Source organism: Prinia subflava, chromosome 3, assembly GCF_021018805.1.
Source record: "Prinia subflava isolate CZ2003 ecotype Zambia chromosome 3, Cam_Psub_1.2, whole genome shotgun sequence".
Taxonomy (NCBI): Eukaryota; Metazoa; Chordata; class Aves; order Passeriformes; family Cisticolidae; genus Prinia; species Prinia subflava.
This window is the reverse complement of record NC_086249.1, coordinates 99,031,439-99,054,144: the sequence shown is the minus strand read 5'-3', so window position 1 is coordinate 99,054,144 and position 22,706 is coordinate 99,031,439. Positions and strand designations below refer to the sequence as shown.

The 22,706-nt window shown below is 42.2% G+C and overlaps 1 protein-coding gene across 1 annotated transcript; it reads right to left on the bottom strand.

Annotated features, from left to right (window-relative positions):
- Positions 1 to 3,668: 3,668 nt before the first annotated feature.
- Positions 3,669 to 22,631, bottom strand: XK (X-linked Kx blood group antigen, Kell and VPS13A binding protein). The gene is made up of 3 exons (XM_063393576.1): positions 22,373 to 22,631; positions 13,919 to 14,181; positions 3,669 to 7,801 (listed from the first exon to the last, which is right to left on the bottom strand). The coding sequence occupies exons 1-3, from the start codon at positions 22,615 to 22,617 to the stop codon at positions 6,975 to 6,977; spliced, it is 1,335 nt and encodes a 444-aa protein (XP_063249646.1). The 5' UTR covers positions 22,618 to 22,631; the 3' UTR covers positions 3,669 to 6,974.
- Between the last annotated feature and the right edge of the window lie 75 nt (positions 22,632 to 22,706).

Below are 22,706 nucleotides of genomic sequence, written 5' to 3'. Positions count from 1 at the left end.
AGTAATTTTTCTCCTCATTCAAATACACTCCTACACATGCTAAAATCGCATTTAGTTTTCTATTACTCTAGAACTCCTTTTGAATGAGTGATACACTTAAGACTATAAACAGTTTGTCGTTTTTAATTTTAGATGTCCCACTGGTAAAACCTCCCTTTCTAGTGATTTTTTTTTCTTTTCTTGCCTGAAGAGACAACTGCTCACTTGCTGTTGTGCCCTGGGAAGAACAGTGATGTATGGACTATTAAGATAGCAGCTTAAACACATAAGCCCTTGACTGTAAAAGGACACTACAGGGCAAGTGATTGATAGTTAATGGCTAATGGATTTCTGCTTGGTGCCCTTGGGGGCTTCCACTGCATTTTGGGCCAATGGTAAATTATGGTGAAGAGTCAGCTGTCACTGGCATTTGGGTTGTCTGATGAGTTAATGCTACAGCACTCTGCAGCCTTCCCTGAATTTGCCTTGCCATCAATCCTCACGGCACAACACCAACATCCTTGCTGAGGCCCATATTTCATGGCTAGGCAGAAGTAATTTTTCACTGATTCCATTCCTTGCCTGTTCCCACCTGATAACCTGTCTCCTGCAAAGTTTTCCCTTTCCCTTTCCTCTGAATCTGAGGAAGCTTGGTTCATTTCTGACCCACTCAGCCAAATTCACATTGAACAAGGCTTAGCACAGGCAGTGCCTCAGGCTTCTCCAATCCATTATCTTTTATCTTTCTGTAAAGAACAGACAGGTTTTTTCAGCACATCACGTCTTGTCAGCTGATGAGGAAAACAAGGTCAAAGCAGGAACCATCCAGCTACCACATGGTTTAAAAAAACTACCTGACATATTGCATGGTCCATTGTTTTTCTTCCCATGCATAAGGAAGGTGGAATTGTGTAAGCAAACTGCACATAAAATGTCAGTGGTAGCATTTCTGTTCTGATCATTGGCATTGGAATTGCTTATTTGGGCTCAGATGCAGAATCAGACTAATGTGTAAACTACAATACATATCATACATAAAATATACATATCGTTACATATTTCTATATTTATATGTATTACATATATACAAATACATATAATATTACATATAATTAAGGCTGCTGGTATTAAAGTAGTCAAACAAAAAAGATAGATAATTACTTTTTTTAGCATGATGCTATGTCCTAGATCAGGATGACCTTCATAGTTTCTGCCTCACTGTACCTGGATTCCTTTCTGGGGTTTTCTATGCCTCTCCAAGAGCATCAGTGGAGAAATGTAGGCTTACTCTCAGTGCAACATGTTTGTGAGCTGCCACACATTTCTGTAGGTTTGTAGTGAAATTTTTTTCCATAAAATATTTCTCTTTCTCCTGTTTGCTATTTTTTCTTCTTGTTGCTTAAAAAAATAAGGACAGGGAAGACCACAATAAACATGATGAAAAAGAGTTTGAACACCTAATTATTGTGCTTTTGTAGGGCTCTTTTACTTTCCTTGTAGCTCCAAAGTTGAAGCTACTTCTTTTAGAAAATTGCATTTCCTCTCTATTTTTTTTAATGACATCTGGATGCTTTTGAGTTACTGCACTTGCCCACCATTATTAAAATATTTAAAATGGGAATAAAGTCTTGATACATTGCATGAGTTCAGCCCTTTTCATTGCCAGGAATCTTTGGCTCCAAAAGAGCAGCCCTACTAAAAAGTCTGTCTGAGCATCTCATGGTGCCTTGTTTCTCAATTTCAATTTAAAATGACCCCCATGAAGCAGCAGAGAGGGAGGAGCAGTAGCCAGGACACACATTCTAAAGAATGGAACTTGTGCTGTGAGGGCCAGCAACAGAACTGAAGAATCACAAGCATTTCTCTTCTGTTTGCAGTCGAGTCCAGCACACGACTTACTCCACTTGCAGGAACTTCAAATCCATGCACAGACACAATAAAATGCAATGCTGATACCTCTGTAAGGTGCTATGCTATTTTTTTTTTGACATTTACTTCCAATTCTAGAAGGCAGACATGAATTAATCTTCACCTTGACTACCTCTGGCATTGCTCTCCATCTAAATCTGCTCCCGAACATTTTCCACAAAGTGTCTGTGGCTGATTAAAGCTCTGTACTGACAGGGCACATTAATCAGATGAAACAAGTAGCTGATGAGAGACATTTCAGAAGTTAAAATATCCAACATTTAACTGTTGTCATTTTGTGTGCTCTGTCAAAATAGGAATTTCAGCAATTATGAACATGAAGGCACATACCCCATTTAAGACAGGCTGTTTCTAGTTCATTAAATCAATCAGGTCTCACCTTCAGGGCCAAAATTTAAACTGTGATGTTATTCCAGAAGGATCTCAGTAAGCAACATCCAACAAATTAGCATCCATCCTCTGCTTAAGTGTATTTTCCCATTAATGCTAGTCTGTGATTAGAAGCCTTTACACACAGATACATTCATATCTGAATTTCCCACCTGAAAGGCAAAATTGTCATACCTGAATACAGGCATTCATCATTTCTGTAAAACTTTATTTCAGTGGCAACAGGTTTACCTTGTAAATGCATGTAATTAAAAAACAAAACAAAACAAACAAACAAACAAAAAACCACCAAAAAACCCACAAACAAAACAAAACAAAACCAAAAACAAACAAAAAAAACAAACCAACCCACCAAAAACCACAGAAAACCCCAACCAACAACAACAACCCCCCAACCAAACAAAAAAAAACACTGTCCTTTTTTTTTTCCAGGGTATGAAGTTGTTTATTAGGGCAGAGATTCAGTAAGCTTTTATATTGTAATTTTGAAACACTTACCTTTCAATCTTAGTGTAATTTTGGGGTGACTCCAAGACTTAATTGTTTTATTATCCATTTTTTTCTTGGTTAGTAGGAAATTCCATAATCCTTAATACATTTTCTTTTCAAATCTTCTATCTCTGGTAAATTAAACTTACCATCTCTACCATATTACTGTATGTTCACGTTTCTGTGATGATTCCCAAGTGAGTTGAGGCACTCACCATAACTTCATTTTAAAATACAAGATTAGAAGTACTATGATGTCCAGCTTGCAAACATCTGAGTTCAAATTCCTGTTTTCCTTGCTATCTAAGGCCTTCAAATAGGTAAAAAGTGATAGAAAATGGTTCATTGTTTTAGGCTAGATATTATCAGTAGCTATGGGGAAAAAATAAAGGAACTGCTTGTAAATGAATTTTTTTTTAATTAAAATTACAGTTTGGCAGTCTCAAGTATCCACCAATTCCCTGCTGTAGGGAGTGCAGCTCTTACTAGCACACAGTAGTATCAATCACAACCAGGATTTCTAAAATCTCTTCTCAATGCTCATCTCAGCAATGTACACACATTACAACTTGTTGCAATGTATCTGTTTACACCCATATTTAAAATATGTGTCCATTTTATCTATTTAAATTTAGAAACACTTACATGTGTTGCAAAGTTTTTGTGCATTCCTATCCCTCCACAAGAGTCCTCAGCACTGATTTTACTGAATACTCCAAGGGTCAAATATAAGTATATGGTAAATCCAGATGAATGTAAAACAAATATGCAGAAAAGAAGTTAAAATATTCTTTATAAGGTAACGATTTCCTCCCAATTCTCAATGTAAACCAGTAAATACTCTCACACTGGCAATGAATAACCTATACTTACCTTGTTCCATACAACACTGGTCTCTTAAACTCCCCTTCTTACAAAATGTTCTGCTAAACAACAATGGAAGTGTGGGGGTAAAGAGCTCCTAAATCAATCACAGATTAATTCTTCTGTCAGGTCTTCTTGGAAACATTGCTGCTGCTGCGTGGTGACAGATGACAGTGTGCTGTTACCTTTACTTTGGATTTCTTGAAAGCAGCACACTAAGAACTAACACCAACACAACTTGAGGGACAGTTTCAACGTTTTAATTTGTGTTGTTTTACAAGTATAAAAGAAAACCCATGTGTCAGATCTTGCACACTCTTACACACACAAATAACCCTTGCTGAGCCATCCTTTGTGTGACTCAAGACTACTCAAAAGAATTCAGTTTTCAGCAGTAGCCCTAAACCCTTCCATGGAACACACAGGCCTCTCTAACATTCATAGAGGAGAGTAAGAGCACAGTGAACTTGCAGCGAGATCACTCATCCATACACAGACAGACTTTGTACTCATACTGCCTCTCCATGCAGCCATTGCGCGTGCTGATAACAAAACCCTCCAGACCGTCATTAGCTGGGGAAAAACTGCCTCTCCCAGCTTTACAGCACACCTCAGAAAAATCAGCTGCTCCCTTAAAACCCTGTTCTAACACAGTTTCGTTGTGTCCCTGCACCTTCCTACCAGCAGTGGCAGCACAGGTGACAAACCCCTCAGAGCCATGGTGACACCTGGCACTGCACAGGCAACAGCCCCTCGTGCTGGTGGAGTGTTTGAACTGTATTTGGTTATTCAGCACAACTAAGGCAAAACCATGGGACAGAAATAGAACCCATATAATTTTTTTCCCTCTCATTACAGTGATTTAAATAGTCAGCTCCCTATGCATGCACTTCAGGAGATTGGTATAAAAATAAGAACTAATATGGCACACATTCTAAATATGCATATACAGTAGTCTGTGAGGTTTAATGGTACTTACTTACTGTGTATTTATTCGGAGCTCCTGGCTCTGTAACTCTCCTATATTTGACTTCAACATTTCACTGTAGCACCAACCTGGCTGAGGTTTGTGTGTCACTGTTTCCAAATGGCACAATCACAACTGCACCACCACTGACAGTGTCCAAAGTCTGCTTTGTGCCCTCTCCTTAAATATGAACTACTTCTACATATGAAGTTACTTTTAAAATTGTCCCCCAAAGACTAATATTTCAGACTGGGTACATCTGTAGATAGGCAGCCACTGTAATTCCCTGATTATTGACATTGATGAGTGTCCAGCTATAAAGACATACTCAGTTTTGGCTAAGAACATCAGAAAATTTGAGCCTGTGGACTGAACTTCACAGGTCTGGCAGAAAGGGTTACATTCTCCCTTGCTCCTTTAACTCACTACTGGAAAAGAAAAAGCAATAGTCTTTTTATATCTAGAAAAGTACAGGAAAATGCTATACTGTACTTTTACATACAAAGGTACAGAGAAACAGTCATGTCTTCAAGGAGTCACTTCACTATTCTATTCTCCTCAGAGAAATTAGAATGGAGGTGTTTGGTGTCTTCCCCAGATATGAGGTGCATTCCCATGGCAAAATCAGGCTAAAAGTCCCATTACCACCCACCAATAATTTAATGACATCTAGATATACATACCATACACAGACACATATTATGCCAAATGGAAATATAACTCCATAATAAAACTAAAATATGAAGACATTCATTTACACTGTAGTAAAGAAAAAATAAAAGCAAGTTATGTCTGCAGCACTGCAGGTGACATATTTCATTATAAATGAGCCCAGAACTGAGTCTGAGACACTTATAAAACAATTATGATGATGTCATCACTATTAAGAGCTTCCCATCCTGCATGATGACAGAATGGGGGCTAAGCTTCAGACACTGGGAGATACTTTGGGTCATCAATTATTCATTTCCATGAGTAGCCATAATATGTAACACTCGAAAGAAATGTTAGGAAGGTGCTAAGCAAACAAAGTGCAAAAATCTTTCACTTAATTTGTGAAAATACATATGGGTTTGTGTATTTTCACTAAATTCTTGGGTGTTCATCTGCTAAAGCTTTCTCAGAAACTTGCAAAATACTGAAACACTTTTATTTGTGATGATATATTGCTGAAAACAAAAAGTCAATGACTTCCATTTTCTCTTTCAGACTTCAGGGTTGCAATACTTCTGAAGTAAAGAAATCAGAGGGTTTTGAATTAACGATATTAAACTAATCATAACAAATCACAGCTCAAACAGAAGGAATCAGCGTCTTCTATCCCAGTACAAAAAGTCAATGAGCTGCCTACTTGATGCACTACCAAACCCCTGAGAATCAGGGTAGTGCTCATCTCTCTAACTTCAGCCATCTAAAAGGAAGATGGATTCTCAGAACTGTGAAGGCATTTGGTTAACACTGAGTAACAGGTCTCCAGAGAGTGATTCATATCACCTACATTTTGAGGTGGGGTGAGTCACTCCCAGAGATGTGCACTGGAGAGCTCCTACAGGACTGGTACACACTGTCTGCCCAGCCTCTGGATATTTACAAAAACTGAACACCACCCTGACACCAGAACAGCACAAAGTATTAAAGAAGTTATAAAGAAAAATGAGCTATTCCAGAACATCACAATTAATGTGCTAAATTTAATTCCCTTACTAACAAGAAGTAAACATGAAGGGTGAAACAGTGCAAAGCCAATAAGCCCTCTGTCCATCCTCAGGAACAGTCACATTTCCGTGTCAGTGCTGGCTAATGGGCTGTTTCATGGCAACCCAGACTACAGTGCATTGTGCAAGTCCAATTCTTCTACCACTGAGAGAAGTATTATCTTATTACACTGATTAGAGTGTAAAATAGTCAACAATTTGATCAAAGCAGACCACACTACAGTTCATACACAGTCCAGGTCTGAGCTCTGTTTCCATGCTAGGGTGGCATGCCATGGGACACCCTATCTGAAATAAAATTCATTGCCTTCCATCCTCAGACTTCCTGAGTAAGACGAGCATCAGGACAGTTTCTGAATGATGTCTCTGATAATGACTTAAAATAAGCATGTGACAATAAACTTATGTGCAAAAAGGCTCTGAAATAGAAATCTACAAACAACGATTGCTCTCCGTACACAAACACACACAGACACCAATACTCATACATTGTTCTCCACAGAAACAGGCATGTCAGCCATCATGCATTGCTACACCTGCAAGAAAGAAATCCTACCTACAAGACACAATGTCTAACATACACAATGTCCCCAGCAGGTGATCTGCCACCTTCCAAAGGCACCTACTTGCTTCCAGTTGTACTAGGCATTGGAAGAAACACTTTGATGAATATTCCTGTTTTGAGAATCTATTGTCTTGCTACTGCCCCGTGCTTCATCAGGATTTTCAGGAGATTTCATGGCCACCTTGCCTTTCAGTAGAGTGGATTTGTGACGCCGGCAAATAAAGTAAAGGATCTTGAAACAGGACAGCAAAGCTTCAGTAATGCTGGAGGAGAAAAGCTTTTTGCACGGGTGACAGAACTGGTAGAACACCAACATGAAGAAGACGCCCATGCAGTAACCTATGAGGAGCTGCAGGAACAACATTGGGGCGCAGACATAGAGGTAGAAGTCTGTTCTATAAATGTACCACAGCAGCAGGAGCAAGGCGTTCTCCATCAGCCGCACGATGTAGTACACGGTCATCTGGTACCAGTTCTGGGATTTGCTAATCAAGTCAGGGTCGCTGAGCTCCACCTGCGCTGCCGACCAGCAGAACATGTTAATGCCAGCGTAGAGGAACGTGAGAAGGCACAGGACAATGGTAGTGCCCACCCTGCTCAGCTCCTTCTCTATGTTCTCAGGAAACGGCGACTTGCTAAGCCAGAAGAGAATCCATGGGTAGAAGAAGAAACCTAGGAAATTCAGCAGCACAATGAAGAAAACCCAGATTCGAAGGACTGACCCAAAGAGCACCAGCACCGTGACGCGCGTGGCGATCTCGAAGCTCCTCCACATGAATATGCAGAGGTAGGCAGCAGGCTTCACACGGACGTCGTAGTCGTCGTACTTGATCTTAATGGCCAGGATGTTGCAACGTAGGGCGCCGTAAACGATCGACAGCAGAGAGAGCACCATAAAAATACCTACAAAGAGAAAAGACAGATTGTTGCCCTGAGATCTCCTAGTTTGCTGAGCGTTCATACTAAAGTAGAAGTGTGCAGCTTCTCACACTCCTTAATGTAAGCAGAAGACATGTTTTGTAAATAGTGCCATTGGTATGAATGCCTTCTCCAAGAGAAGGGGAGGTTGAATGACAGCCTCCTTGACCAATGTGGGTAAGAGGTGAGAATAACCACTCTCCAATCCATGGTCACCTTGCTAGAAGTATATAATAGGAAAATAAACAAGGGGCAGTTCTCCTGCCCTGCTTGCTCTGAGGAACCCAGACCTCTGTCTCCAAGTGTGTCCTTATCTGCCAGGCTCGCGGTGATAACAGATCAGGACCTTCAGCTTAGCAGCAGACATTGCATCAGGGGACAGCAGGTACAGTCATCACCACTGCACTCCTGGGGATTCCCAGCAGGGGTAATGCCACAGGAGCCATTCCCAAACAATACTTGTGTGAAGGAAATCAGCTCTACACCTGTTAAAGCCAGCACATTACTCTAATCCTACCTCATATTTTGGTCCCCCTTTGATACCTATTCAAGTAGCTGGCAAGAAAAAGAAGGCACTTAGCAGTCAGAAGTGTCTCTTCCCCCTGCCAAGGGCTGTTTATACACAGGCTGTCCCTGGTAATTTCACAGCTCAGTCATAAGAGTATCCAACCTGCTCCCAAATTCCTACAGGACTCCACAAGGCACAGGGTGCTACTCCCTTTCCATACAGATGAGAACTGCAAAATAGAAGCTGAAACTTTGGAGTAACTTGGACATGCAGATAACTTCTGCTTGTGAAGTTCTGTGTCGAAGCAAATCACAAAAAAGTGATACAGATCAAAATTGAAAGCTGAAGGAATTTAAACCCAGCACTGCCTGCATTGTCTCTGACTGTGTAGGGAGATATTTACTCACCTGCCTGCACTGCTTTTCCTATACATCAATTTTCTTCATAATACACCCATACACACATTTGTACCATGCATTTAAAAACAACACTCCTATTAAAAATGTCTTTAAATTTGGATCAATTTTCTGTACCTCCCACCTACAGAGAATCCCTGAAAGGAAGGTTTCACATTTAAATTCTGCAGAAAGTGAAGGCAGAGACCAGATGTTACTTGGCACTGCAGGAGGGTATCCTATCTTACCATATTAATGTACAAAAGTACATGAATACTGGACACAGAAAATAAACAAAGAGCTAACTGCCCCCATGTTTTTTAGTATTTGCATACACAATTATATAAATATTATTCACAATTTTACCAACATGCTGAATAGCTGATACTATATCAGATAAAATAATCAGAGTTGGGAACTTAATTATGTCAATTACATTTGCAATGGTTAGCAACCAGTGTTTTCTGCAGCCTCAATTAGTTTGTGTGCCAATATCCTACAAATAAAGTAGATTCCCTGTTTTGCTATAGCTATATGGCCAAAATTATCAAGGTTTGGGCTTTTTTTCTAATTATAAGTCACTAATTTCTAAGCAATCTTTTGGAAGAAACAAGTGTATTTTAAGTTCTCTAACAACTTTCTAAGACAATTTTCTCTATCATTTCAGCTAATCTATTTTCCTTTATGATCCACAAACACCTGTGAATTACTTTGGAAAATAATTAAATCATTATATCTAATTTTCCAAGGCACTCAGTAAGGTGAAAAGCATTTATCATTTATATGGTAATGTTTTATATGCCAGTTTGGTGGTACATATATTCTCTGAAAATGTTTATGTTGAAGTTGTTAGTAGGTAGTCAGGAGCTTTTAAACAACTTTCTTAAAGCACTGAATAATGTCTTTGATAATGACTTAAAATAAGCCTGTGGCAGTAAACCTATGTGCAAAAAGGTACATAAAGCTGGGCATTTAAAATGTTCTGTCTTGGAAAGACATCAGCTGAAAGCAGAAGAGCAGGTGAGTTCCGTCAAGAATATTGCTTGATGTCCTCTGGCCTTTTACAAAATCTTTCCTGTAGTTTTGAGCTGTGAAAGAACATAAATTCCAGCAGCTAATGAAGCAAATGAATATTCTCAGAGTTAAAGGGACATAAAGACATACTCACCAGGGACTGAGTGCTGCCGTGCTGGAACTCTGCTTGCTTTCTGCTTTGACAAGCTGAAACATTGACCTCATTCCCCAATTTCACTTCAGGGAATCTATATTAATATCAAACCTATCTTGTAAACTCAAGCTTTCAAAAGAGGCATTTCTCCATTGATAGAAAAAAGGTCATGCTGACTCTGGTTTAATACATTAGTCCAGTCCTACTCCTTTCCTAAAAGCCCATTATTGTCACCAAACCTTCAGTTCAAACATAATTTTTAACTCTGGAAGAAAGATGGTTTGAAGTAACCACAAAAGGAAGTGTGAGAGAGTGACACTGTTGCTTTTACTCATCTAGAGGAGGCAAAGAAATGTAAATTCAAAAGGCAAAGTATCTTCCCCTGGAACATTTCCAAATCTCTAACAGTCCCTATTAAGGTGGCATTTCTCTTCTTCCTTCCTCCTCCCAAAAGGCTGTCATTTTCTTACAAATCAGAGGTGGACACTCTGTCATCCAGGGAGGCACTGATTTACTTTGTTGTGTTTTGTTATTACACCTTTTAAGACCTGGTCCTTCTCACTTCAGAAACTGCTAAGACAGTGAATTCTGCTCTAGATGAGCTATACCACAAGTACTACCGAAATCTATTATAGATAATATAGTTATCTATATACAAAATAGAACTAGGAGTCAGATTAGGCTAATACATGTGGATTTCCAGTGTTGTATTACATCCAACATTCTTACACTTTTCATGATAAACAGTCACCAAAGTTTTAGGTTGCTCATCACTAACCCATGAGCTGGTCCTGCTTTTGCAGCTCTCTGGTTGTCTTGATCTTACATTATTGGCTGACTGTGAAATGACAGCTTTGAAGAATGCCAGACATTGGCAAGACCCCAATAATCCAGAAGAAAACATCCAGAGAAATTAATGACTGCCATGAAATACACGAGAAATATGCAGCATGGCCCTGGCTGACAAAGGGCTAGGCAAGGATGCATGCTCTGTTCAGAAGTGTTCAAGCCAGCACTGGAAGCAACAAGGAGTTCAAACACATTAGAAAGGGACAAGCCATGCCCCCAGGATGATGATAAACAGCTTCAGATTCTCAGGTGATACCAACCTCATTACCCCTGAACAAGCAGAATTTACAGAGAATGTCAGAGTATATAGGAATCCAGAAAAATAACAGACTGATGAGGAGACAAGACAAAACGTGTGGAAATCAAAATACAAGACAGTGATAATTATAACAGATGCAAATGGAAGAGAGCCTGAAATTTGGAGGGCTCAAATTTCAAAGAATAGGGAAGCTGAAGACATCTGAAGTGTGAAATAACTGGGTTGGCTGGATAAAAAGACTGCTGAAAGTTTCAGTATATCAGGAGCTATGATACAAACAAGAATATGATTAGGACTCTTGTTTTTCTGATGAATGGGCTCTGACAGACATTGACACCATTCCTAACACCTTTTTTTTTCTTTTTTTTTTTTGCATTTCTGTATTTTAGAATGATATCTGTATGGAGATGCTTCTGGGAAGCATGAAATAACTGCTGCTTTTACAAGTGGTTTCACCAAACTCTCTGGTGAGCCAGCTTATCTCTGGTCATTTCACCCAAGGAATGTCACTTAGCAGTTTGTGATTACAACTTAGCAGGGACTGAAAAAGCTAGAAGCAACAGAGCATTACAAATGATTATTAAATATGCAATTCTCTGATCATCTGGAACACATGACTTCTCTCTGGAAATCATGACCAGTAAGGTCAAAACCAGTAATAAAAGAAAGACAATAAAAAGGTGACCTTTCTCAAGTAAATGCCAGCCACAGCAAAGTGACTGGAGATTTTGCTAGTTGCACTGTTCAGCAAAGATTCAATCATGTTGTCCTGATCCCACATCACAAATGCCATGGTTATTTGAAGGACCTACCTTAGATATGAAGAACTCAGGAACTGAAAGGAGTAATGTCTTCCAAGAAACTACTGCTATGATATGTTGGTTTTGGCTGGGGGAGAGTTAATTTTTTTTTCTAGTAGCTGATACAGTGCTGAGTTTGGACTCAGTATGACAATAATGTTGATAACACACTCTTTTAGTTGTTGTTCAGCAGTGCTTTACTTCAAGGACTTTTTAGTTTCCCATGCTCTGCCAGTGAAGAGGTACACAAGAAGCACAGCCAGAACAGATGATCCAAATTATCCAGAGGGATATTCCATACCACTGGTATCATGCTCAGTGTATGAACTGGGGGAGGTTGTCTGGGAGGGGCCGATTGGTGCTGGGGGATGGTTTGTGCATCACTTGTCTTTCTTGGGCTTTATCCTTCTCCCTCTCTCCTCCTCTGACCCTCTCACCTCTCTCTATCTCCTTCATTACTACTACTACTACTACTACTACTACTGCTATTATTACTATTATTATTACTACATTTTACTTTATTTCAGTTATTAATTTGTCACCTTAGCCTCAGCCTCCCTAGCTGTGAAGCTGATGAAGATCCTCTCAGGGTCTTAGAGATACAACAAGAGCTTATTTAGAGTTTCAGTGGAAATGCACCTTCAAGTCCACACAGGTGCCAAAGTCCTTTCTTACACAGAAAAGAAAAGCTGTTTGTCCCATGACCAGCTAGAGATGGTTCCCTATTTAGCACTGAGCCAGCAAATCAAGAGCACACCATGGAAGCAAAATGCAGAGTCTCACAGTAAGATGTGTCCTGATAAGTCCATGTTGTGCAGCACTGCTTGGGGAAGGCTTAACAGATTGTGTCCAGAGATGAGATAACCACATCAGCATGGCAGCTTTCTGAGTCCTGCCTTTTGATTCCAGAACCAGTCGGGCACAAGTAAAGACAGTTCATGTTCTCAGTTTGTATTTAAAACTGCATTCCTGAAAGTACACTTTTCCTAAAGCAGCATGACAAAACATGCTCTGCAGTGTACCCCAAGGAATTTTCCAGAAAGTTTTGGTCAAAAACCAAAATGGAACAGATGTAAATTTTTTTCTTCTTCACAAAGACAGCTCGGTCCCTCCAGCTGCCTCCCTCTCATACCACAATAATGACTTTATCAAATCAGTGTTTTTATAGCAACCCAAGTGTGCTACACAAGGTGTCAGAGTCTAAAACATGACGATATAAACTTGAAAGCAACATCAGCATCAAAAGCTATCAGGGAGATGAAACCCATTGCTGAATGCTTGGTTGTTGCAGTGTGTTTTATAATGTGAGATTTCATTCCTGTTAGTGTTTTTTCCCTGGGTCCCCCACCACCAGGTTTGGGTCAGTCCTCCCTTTTCCCCAGGCCCCCAAAACCTTCTACATCCCCTCCCCCAGAGACATGTCCATCAACGAAAGGGGTTTTCCCTCGGGGGAATTCCAGAGGAAGGTGTAGAATGATAGGAGAAAAACAAAGGAAGTAAATCCCCCCTAGAGGAACACTGGCTCACCTGAATGTCCTTCTACCTGAATTATCTCCTCCCTGCCCTCTCATTTGTGAGTTCCTTGCCCCTTGCTCCCACTCCTCCCGCGAATAAAAGGGACAGCAGACCTCGTGATCAGGGTCTGTGGGGGCTGTTTGACTGGTTCCAAGCCCATGCTGGGGCTCAAATAAACTCTGGACTAAGAAAACCCCTTGGCAGTCCAGCTCCTGCTCTTTCATCTCGTCCAGTTTCTCAGCAAGTAAACACCAGGGAAAGCAGTCTCCTTTTCCTGGCTCCCTGAGGGTCTGAACCTACTGTCTCCGTCCTCGGTATGGAAAAAGCCAGGACTTGAACCAACGCGTGGTCCAGGTGCAGCCGATCTCAGCCACTGAGCCAAGAGAGGCATCTCTGCAAGTAACTGCAGCCGCTGTCTGTGGGCATCAGCTCACTCAGCTGCCTGCAGAGATCCCGTTCCATGGTGTGGGCATCAGCTCACTTGGCTGCAGAGATCCCATTCCATGGTGCAGGCTAGCAACCCCGCCCTTGGTTCTTGTGCAGGGCAGCTATCACTGACTGCCCTCCCACCCAAACACCACAAAGGTCATAACAACAGCTCTACCTACTTCTGGCAACCGTCACCTCCTGCTGCAGGACACAGATGTAGAGCTGGAGCGTGAGCTGGGGCGCTGAGCCGAGGAACGCCTGGATCACAGAGGCCCTGCTGAAGGCAGACCTGTGTGTGAACAGCTTCCCTTCAGCCTGTCCCACTTCCTTCTCAATTTCTTCCGAGTACCCATCCTTGGGGATCTGCCTCTTCTTTGTGATGCTGACATAAGGCTCTTCAAATCTGTTAGCACGGAAGTAAATGTAAAGGGCTTCCACACACCTACGAGCAAACAAGTAGATAGAGTAACAGGGAAAAATAAAAGAATGAAAGGTCTCCCCACGTCCTAGGATTTTAAGCAATCACATACCAAGTCCTAAGCCATTTTTTCATAGAGCAAAGCCTGTAGGTTTTTCCTCCTGGTAAACTTGGCATATGACAGACTTCATTCTTTAAAATATGAACTACATGTTACTAGAGGAGAAGAACCCAGCAGTGCCCTTTGGGCTGCTTGTAGTACTCAGACTGGGAGGAGGTCTGATTGTTTTCTGAGCTGCCCTTGCTCTATGGTGTCCCATTGAAGTCCTTAACTGCTCATCCACTATAAGGATGCCAAATCCAGGACTCAAACTGGAAGTGTGTTTCTTTAGATTCTCATGTTTTTTTCCTCTAGTTATCTATACATCTGTGACATGCTAATGGGACATGGCAATAAACTCACTTTTCATACCCTTGCCTTAAAAAATCTGAGGAGAGAAGCTCAGGATACGAGCAGGTGCACACACCTCAAAACTTTACCAAGCAATTGTTCAAAACACCAGTTACATGCCAGAGCAGTGAAAAGGAGCAGTTTTGAGCCTCACAACTCTTGAAAGCAACATTTTTTTTTAAAAAAGACACAAGAATAGGAGCTTTAGTTCTTAAGTGTGCTTACATTTATTGTACTGTTAAAGAAACAGTAAATATAATCTTGCAAAAAAAGATTCTGAGTAAGAAGATGCAGTGTTTCCTGTTGCTGCAGCTCTTCATACTTTAAACACAGTGGGAGCCAAACCCTCTTGTTTATACAGGTCTATCTTACTGCTGACTGACTTGCAAGGAACAAACTGGTGCCAGCACATACACTTCTCCTCATAAATTACATATTATTACACTATCTGCTGCCTTTACCCACGCACAGAGACCAATCCATACATTTGGGAGGGAAGAGAAAAAGTTGTCTCCAGAAAATGCTGTAGCAACAAGGACAATCTGGCTGCTGGCATATTAAAGAAGATAACAGCCCTAGAGAGATATCTGCAAGGAAAGAACAGCTCCTGCAACTTCCTTCCAATGACTGTTTTCAATTGGCTAAAACGTTATGAAATCTCTTCTAAGAGAATGGCTTGGGTATGAAGGTGTCAAGGGCAGGCTTGGGCATCACACAGGACCCACAACACACAGGGAAATTTCACCCTTGTCTGGGAAGCAATAACAAGCAAGGAACAACACAGGAACAGGTGAAATCACAAAATGAGGGGGAAGGGAGAAGAAAGAAAAAATTTACTTCTCTTTGTTTTAATAAACTTTACTTCATTTTTTGCTCTAACTGGATCACTAGCAAGTTTCAACTGCTGTAGATGAAGAGCAGTTTTGGGATTGTGTAGTACTATTTCTGAGTCACTAGGCTTCAGCTATCATTCTGACTAAAGCTATTCAACCTTCCTGCTGCTCTGGATGCTCCATTCACAGAGGTGACTTTCTGTCTTCCCCTCATTAATCTTTTCTCTCCTTGTCAATCCTGTTCCACATGAAAGAATCCATACAGCCAAAAATAAAGTGTGAAAATTTGATAAAGCACTGTGGCTTTATGAAGCCTGCATAGATACTGAAACCAACAGATTGATTTTATTCCAAAAAGAAAGATCCCAGACCATTTTTGTCTCATTTAGTATTCACAGACATGCATTCACCCTGAGCTGAGGGCAAGTCTGAGTATATTATGGAAAACTGGATCTCAGCATCAGGCTCTGAACTCTTGCTGTGTGTGATTAGAAGCAGATACAGTCTAGGGACCTGTCTAAAAAATACGTAGTGATCCCATTAAAGAGATCAGATTTATGAGACTACTGACAATAGCAAACATTATAATTGACTAAACGCTGAGTTTGGAGCAAGCATCTAATTTTTATTTATTAGCTGGGTATTAAGTAGCAGTATATTGTTTGTGATGGGGATTTTTTGTTCATACAGAAAAGCAAACATAACGTGATATGGTCTGATGAGCAAACCTTAGAGCCAAATGGGGCTTTTATCACTATAACAGAGTAATAAAAATGCTATATGCAAGCATTCAGATTACATTGATAATGATGCCCATTTTCTTCCAGGCCCTGCCAGTCCCCTGCAAGAGTGTTTCTGGAAGTCAAGCCTTCTGGGAAAAATAATAAATGCACTCAGGATTCCAGCTGGTGCCACTGCCCAAGCAACTGCTTCAAACAGGAGCAGACTGGCAGCTGACACATAAGAAAGAACAAGCACCAATCTAGAAGTTTAAGGAATAGAGTGTGAGAGGGGCACAGCATTGGAATGACCATCCAGATGAGAAGGGCCCAGAACTTGATGAAGAATCAGTGCAGATCATGTTGCTGTGTCAGACAGTGACTTTGCCTATGAAGTATGTGCTGAGGGGTTGGGCATCTTGTCTTTAAATGAACTACCTGGCTTGATCTTTTTTAGCATGAAAAACAACTAAGAGACAGTGCAAGAAGGGGATTGCCTCATGGCAGCTTTTCCCCACAGTTACAGGCTCCTGCAGCAAGGTGAATTCCACAGAAGACCTCATTGCTGCTCTGTTCCAGAGGGACAGGGGTGAGAGATCCCAGCTTCTGCACAATCCATCTCCTGCAATGATGTGCAGGGCCCCCTAAGAGCCCTTCACATGGTATCAAGAGCAGAAGGCAAGCAGCTGACTTGCATGTAAGCAGTCTCCTCTGCATGTAAGGCACTGACAACCACAGCACAGGCTCTCAAGGAACTAAAATTGCTCTGAGGAAAAAAAGTCAGATCTACTTTCTACAGAGAAAGTTAAGAGGTAAGAAAAGGATGGTGCTTCTTTCTCTGCTGCTGCCATATCTTGGCAGGAAGAAGAGCCATACTTTTTCAGGGATCCTGATGGTGCCCACAAAGAGTGATTCAGCCCCAACACATTTGTCTTCTACACAGTAAGTGGGAGGAATAATCCTACCCTTATATGCTTGCTGAGAGTGAGCACCTCATTTCCTCTTTTAATCATGGGTGTGTGGGATTGGAACACAGGCAGAATAATGGTGGTGTGAAGAGGGAGAAGGCAATGAAAACGGGGAACTTTCCACACCCAACCAGCACTCCAAGAACAAACAGCTATTTGAGAGCTATCTACACACACCCTCTGCAAATGTATGAGCAGTTTTCTCTAATACTTACATTTTACTAATCCTTCTCTTCAGAGAAGCGTGCAGAAGACTTATCAGTCCTGCAGATTTACTCATCTGCATCAGGCAAAGATCTGTTCCTCACTCATTGTTCTACGTTTTACCCACACTGACTTTCTGTTCATCTCACCACGGACACCTAACACATCTACTCAAGAATAAGGGAAAAAAACCAGCCTGAAGAGAGTGTAGACATATTCTTCCCATCTGGAAAAGAGGGAGGCACATCAACAGTTGTAAAGTTTAGAGCTAGCAGGACGTCCTACAGTGAGGTCTGCCAATGAAGTCCTGCAAGGAAGAGAAGTTTTCAGACCTGTTCTATTTTGAACTATTAAGCAGGTCACCAGCAAAGAGAGACTACCCATGAGAGACAAGGCTTCTGCACAATGTCACTGAAGCAGTATCTGCAGCATTAGAGCTTATTAGATTTCCAGCTGCAGAATTAGATGCCCAAAACATGAATAACTATTAAAAAAATGGGTGGGTTTTTTGGAGGGGGAGTTTTGGGGTTTTGGGTTTTTGTTTTGTTTTGTTTCTGTTTTGTTTTTGTTTTGGTTTGGTTTTGTTTCTATTTTTACTTCCTGCAGCTCACAGAATCAAACTTTGGCCAGAACAGCAGCTGCTCTAGCAGTTTGATGCAAGCTTCCTCCTTCATATGCTGTGCTGCTGTCCACATAGTACACAGAGACATGTAATTGTTCCTCCTTATGCCTTGAGAAACAAAGCCTGATCCCATTAAAAAAAAAAAAAGTCTATTGTTTGCATCCTTGTCCTACTATGACCTGAGGAAAACAGTCATTAGTGTTCTATATAGGGGACCTGTGATATTTACTTGAGGTTTTTTGCCAGAGTTCATCCTTCTGCTGACCCAGCCCTCCCCTGATTGCATCTCCTCCCACAGAACAGGTTAGGCTCCCACTCCACTAACAGAGCACCAAAGAACAGAGTTCCAAAGACACCTGCAGTCACTCAAAGCTCCCTCTCCATGAAGCTGGCACCAGAAGGAAGCACTGCCAGGCTCACACCAGTTGGTTTTGATGAGGCCACTCCAGTACAGCCTTCAGTAAATCTGTGGGAGGGAACGCCTGCATCCAGCAGACTCGCAGTCCCAACAACACCACCATCCCCAGTGTGTGACAACTGGCCAAGTCAGTTTGTTGGAAATCTGCACTTCAGCTCTTGATCTTTTTATTACTTGAAGAATTGAAAAGGACAATAAAGTTAACAGGGAGTTCTCTGGTGCCTATCATGAAGGGTAAGGACAAAAGGAGGCTCAGAGGGAACATTATCACTCTTTACAGCTCCTCAGGAGGCTGTAGTGAGGTGGGGATCAGTCTCTTCTCCCAAGATAACAAGAGGCAGGACAAGAAGATACAGCCTAAAGTCGGTCCAGGGCAGGTTCGGGTGGATATTAGTACAGATTTTTTCACTGAAAGGGCAGTTAGGCATTGGAACAAGCTGCCTAGGGAAGTGGTGTAATCTCCATGCCTGGAAATATTCAAAAGGCAGGTGGATGTGGCATTCATGGACAAGGTTTAGTGATGAAGACTCTGGTGCTGGGTTATCAGTTGAACTCAGTGATCTCAGGGGTCTTTTCCAACCTAAACAATTCCCTGATTCTATGAGGGTTTAGTTACACTTTGAAGAAATCCTTAGGTGTAGAGCAGTGCACCAGCAAAGCTACATCCAGTAATTATGTATTGGAATTGTAGCAGCACTTAAAATCTCAAGATGACCTTGATGCTACAGGTGCCATCCAAATGAAGGGAACAAAGAGACAAGCCCTAGCACAGGAGCAGCCTGAGCCAAACAGCTCATCATGACCTTCCCTAAAGACAAAAGTTATAAACCTCTCATTGACACTGGCTACTGTTTTAAGTAATTTTTTTCTGTTATCATTTACTTAATGTGGTAAAAGAATCTCCTTTAACAAAACAAAAAAACCAAAAAAAACCCCAAAAAAACCCCAACAAAACAAAACAAAACCAAAAAAACCCCCCAAAAACCAAAAAACCCAACAAAACCAAAAAAAACCAACAAACCAACCAAACCCCTACTCAAATACATCTTCTAAGCATCCAGACCAATCAGTGCACTCCTAAGGAGTGGCACAGACCTGAAATGCTGCAGGAATCCCTCATGCTGCCCAGAAACCTGCAGTCACCTTGCTCCAGCCAAGTTTCTGCAGAGCCTCTGGCATGCCTGCATCCAAAGGATCACAGCCAGGCCACTAAGGTAGATGGGAATTTTGCTCTCCAAATTGCTCTGAATTTATAGAGAAACTCCTAGGGAGTGGGAGAAGAAATTAAAAAGGGTGCATTTAACAGTACACCAAAAGTCCTCTCCAGGAAGAGGGATGCTACCTAATTTTAGTCCTTCTAGTGGCAGCAGCAGGACAGCGAGTGCCTCCCGAACAGGTGGAGTGTGGGTGTTTGGGGAAGGTGGTGGCATGCAAGAAGGTTCTATGACAGAAAGTACTTTTTTCCCATCACTCAGATGATTCAAAACAGGCTGAATCATTTGGCTTGCAAGGCTAAATACCCTCCTTCCCTGCCAAGATATTTCCAAACCATTCCCCAAAATTTAAAGGGATTTTTTGAAGGAAAAAAGGAAGGGGAAAAAAACCCTAGATGTTTGCATGATGAAGAAAAACTCACACAACACACATGGGCTGATGGTAAAGCAGTGCACTGATATCCAAGTATTTAAATCTGAACAGAGAAATCCTGACTATTCTGTATCATACCAAACCAGAGATATTTAAAAAGTTGGTGTTCAGTTTCTTTTAAAGCCAGCCAAAGCTGCCAGCCCTCTGCTGCAGCATGTCATCACACACAGCCTCACAGTTCTTGAATGCTTCATTCCCATGGCACAGCAGAGAGAGCCTGGGGAGGCTCCAGTGTCTGTGTCCTACCTGACCCAGCTCTCCCCCAGCAGCCCTGGGCTGTGCCAGTGAGGAACAAGAGTCCAGGCAGGGAGGAGGGAGCCAGGCTCCAGCGAGGGAAGCAGGTGACTGAGAGCAGCAGGATTCTCTGGAGCAAAAGAAGCAGAGGTTTGCCTAAAAGGATGGAGTAAAATGCCTCCAAGGACAATGGTCCTTTTCAGCTTACAAAAAGTTAAAGCCACAGTGCAGTGACGATACAACCAAGAGATCCTTTTCCTTCTAGCTATCACCTGAGCCCTGTGTGCATGCCAGTGCACAGAGGGTAATGCAGGGAAAGTGAAGGTATTTTGTGTGCTGAAAACACAACAATATTTACAGTGCAGAGCTATATCTGACAGGAAGCAATCAGTTTCCTCTTCTGACAGATACAGCAATCTTTAGTTGCAGGAAGGCAAGGAAGGAAAAAAAACCCAAAACCTTTTACTGCCTCAGATCACTCTGCCTTCCAGATTTCTGTGCTATATCCTACAAATTGACACATTTCCCTAAAAGCAGTAAGAGGTTGTTTTGTGTTAAACTTTTCATTTGTAGAATTCTTCCAGCCTTTAGCAGAAAACAAGTTTTGCAGGTAGCAGGGATGTACTACCCTCTTTAATTAGTAATTATAATTCCAGTTATCCTGGGTTTAGAGAGAGGTCAACATAAATCACTTCATCATGCCTAAATGATGCCATGGGGACTATGGCACAAGTATGCTGCAGCACATCCAGAACATCTCCAAACCTCCTGGAAACACTAAATTTGAAAATCTTTGAGAAAGGAAGAAGTGCAGAGTCTGCAACACACCAGAGGAGAGGAGAGGGCTTCCATATGCTCACTAGTTTTACAGCAGTGATTGCAGCTGGGAGAGAGCAGGAACTGCGTTCTGCACAAGATAAGGTTTGTGTTGTAAACAGAAAATTTGGTGGTGAGAAAGAAACAGAAAGTCAAGTCATGCTTGGTGCTTGAGGTCAAAATATAAATCTATGTTTCTTTCATATAATTTAAAAGAAAATCCTTCTATTTCTTCTTGTTGCTCAAATCCTTCATCTGCTTCTTCACCTATTCTAGCTTGACATTATTCTCTCCTTGTATGACCTCAAGAAATTGATTTAGAATAACAAAAGTCATGTACTTGATTTTTGATAGTTTCTTTCTCTTTGGGTCCTCTCCTATTTTCCAAAAATGTGGAAATTGTTCTTAGCTTTTAGAAAATCAGAGCTCTTTAATAACTATTAAGCCATAACTTAAACATCTTTAAAATATTAACAAAGAAAACAAAAAAAAAAACCCTGTGCATAGTTATAGAAGAAGCCAATGTTTTGGAAGTGCAAGTTATTTTGTAACATCCAAACTATTTACCTTTCTTTTACACACTATCCAGCAATTTCAGAAAGTTAGTGATACTTCTCCTAGCCTCTACTACAGACACACTGCATTTAATTCCCTTTCTTTTAAAATAAAAAATTTGAATATAAATTTTAAATTAATTTAAAAATAATTTAAAATTCCTGCCTCCAGGAAACATTTTGTCTTACAGTTGCACACTGCTGTAACTTTTCATCTAAATATTTTGATTTTTTTTTTTTTCCTAAGGGTATTTTCAGTGAGACATTGAACAGAAAAAATCTCCACAGCAATTTGGGTCAGGAGGCTCACGTTTGGAAAGAAGAGACAGACTAGAGCATCACTGATGTTCCAAGACGCACGGATGGGATGGGTGCTATCGTTGTTCCGAACTCGCAGCCGAGCGAAGAATCTCCCGTTCTGCCTTGGAAGTGATCTGAGAGCAAAGCGCTGCGGGCGAGGCAGCAGCGAGCAGACACAACCATCCGCAAGGAGCCCCAGGGATGGAAACCCCGCGCAGAGCGGGGCGCGGAGCGGCTGTGGCGGCTCCCCGCGGCCCGGCAGGGCTGAGCCCCTTTCCCCGGGGTCACCCGCGGCTTTGTGCCCGGGCATTCCCGCAGGACGCCGCTCCTCCCGCGGCCGCGGCTCCCGGCGGAGCCGAGCGGGAGCGGCCCCGCCCGCCCCGCACAAAGGCCGGGGGGCTCCGGGCGCCCCCGGCCCCGGCCCGTGAAGGCAGCACGGACTCACCGACCTGACGAGCGGCCCCAGCTGCAGCAGGTGCAGCAGCAGCACCAGCGGGCGGTCGCGGCTCACGTCGCGGTGGATGAAGACCAGGCTGAGCTGCACCAGCGCGCAGGGCACGAGGGCGAAGAGCAGCGTCAGCGTCTGCCACATGCGATCCCCCGCGTCGCGGTACGCCGCGCTCAGGCACAGCGCGGCCATCGTCTCGGACATGAAGAGGGCGAGGGAGATGAGGACGGAGCCCGGGAATTTCATCGCAGCGGCCGCCCCAGCCCAGCCCTCCCAGCCGCGGCCGCGGCGCACTGGGGCCCAGTCCCCGCCAGAGGGAGCGCCGCGCCCGCCGC

Coding starts and splice junctions, on each gene's coding strand:
- XK (XM_063393576.1), bottom strand. CDS start 22,617: ATGAAATTCCCGGGCTCCGTCCTCATCTCCCTCGCCCTCTTCATGTCC. Junction 14,182..22,372: donor CAGCTGGGGCCGCTCGTCAG/GTCGGTGAGTCC, acceptor GTTTGCTCGTAG/GTGTGTGGAAGCCCTTTACA. Junction 7,802..13,918: donor GGAGGTGACGGTTGCCAGAA/GTAGGTAGAGCT, acceptor TTCTCTTTGTAG/GTATTTTTATGGTGCTCTCT.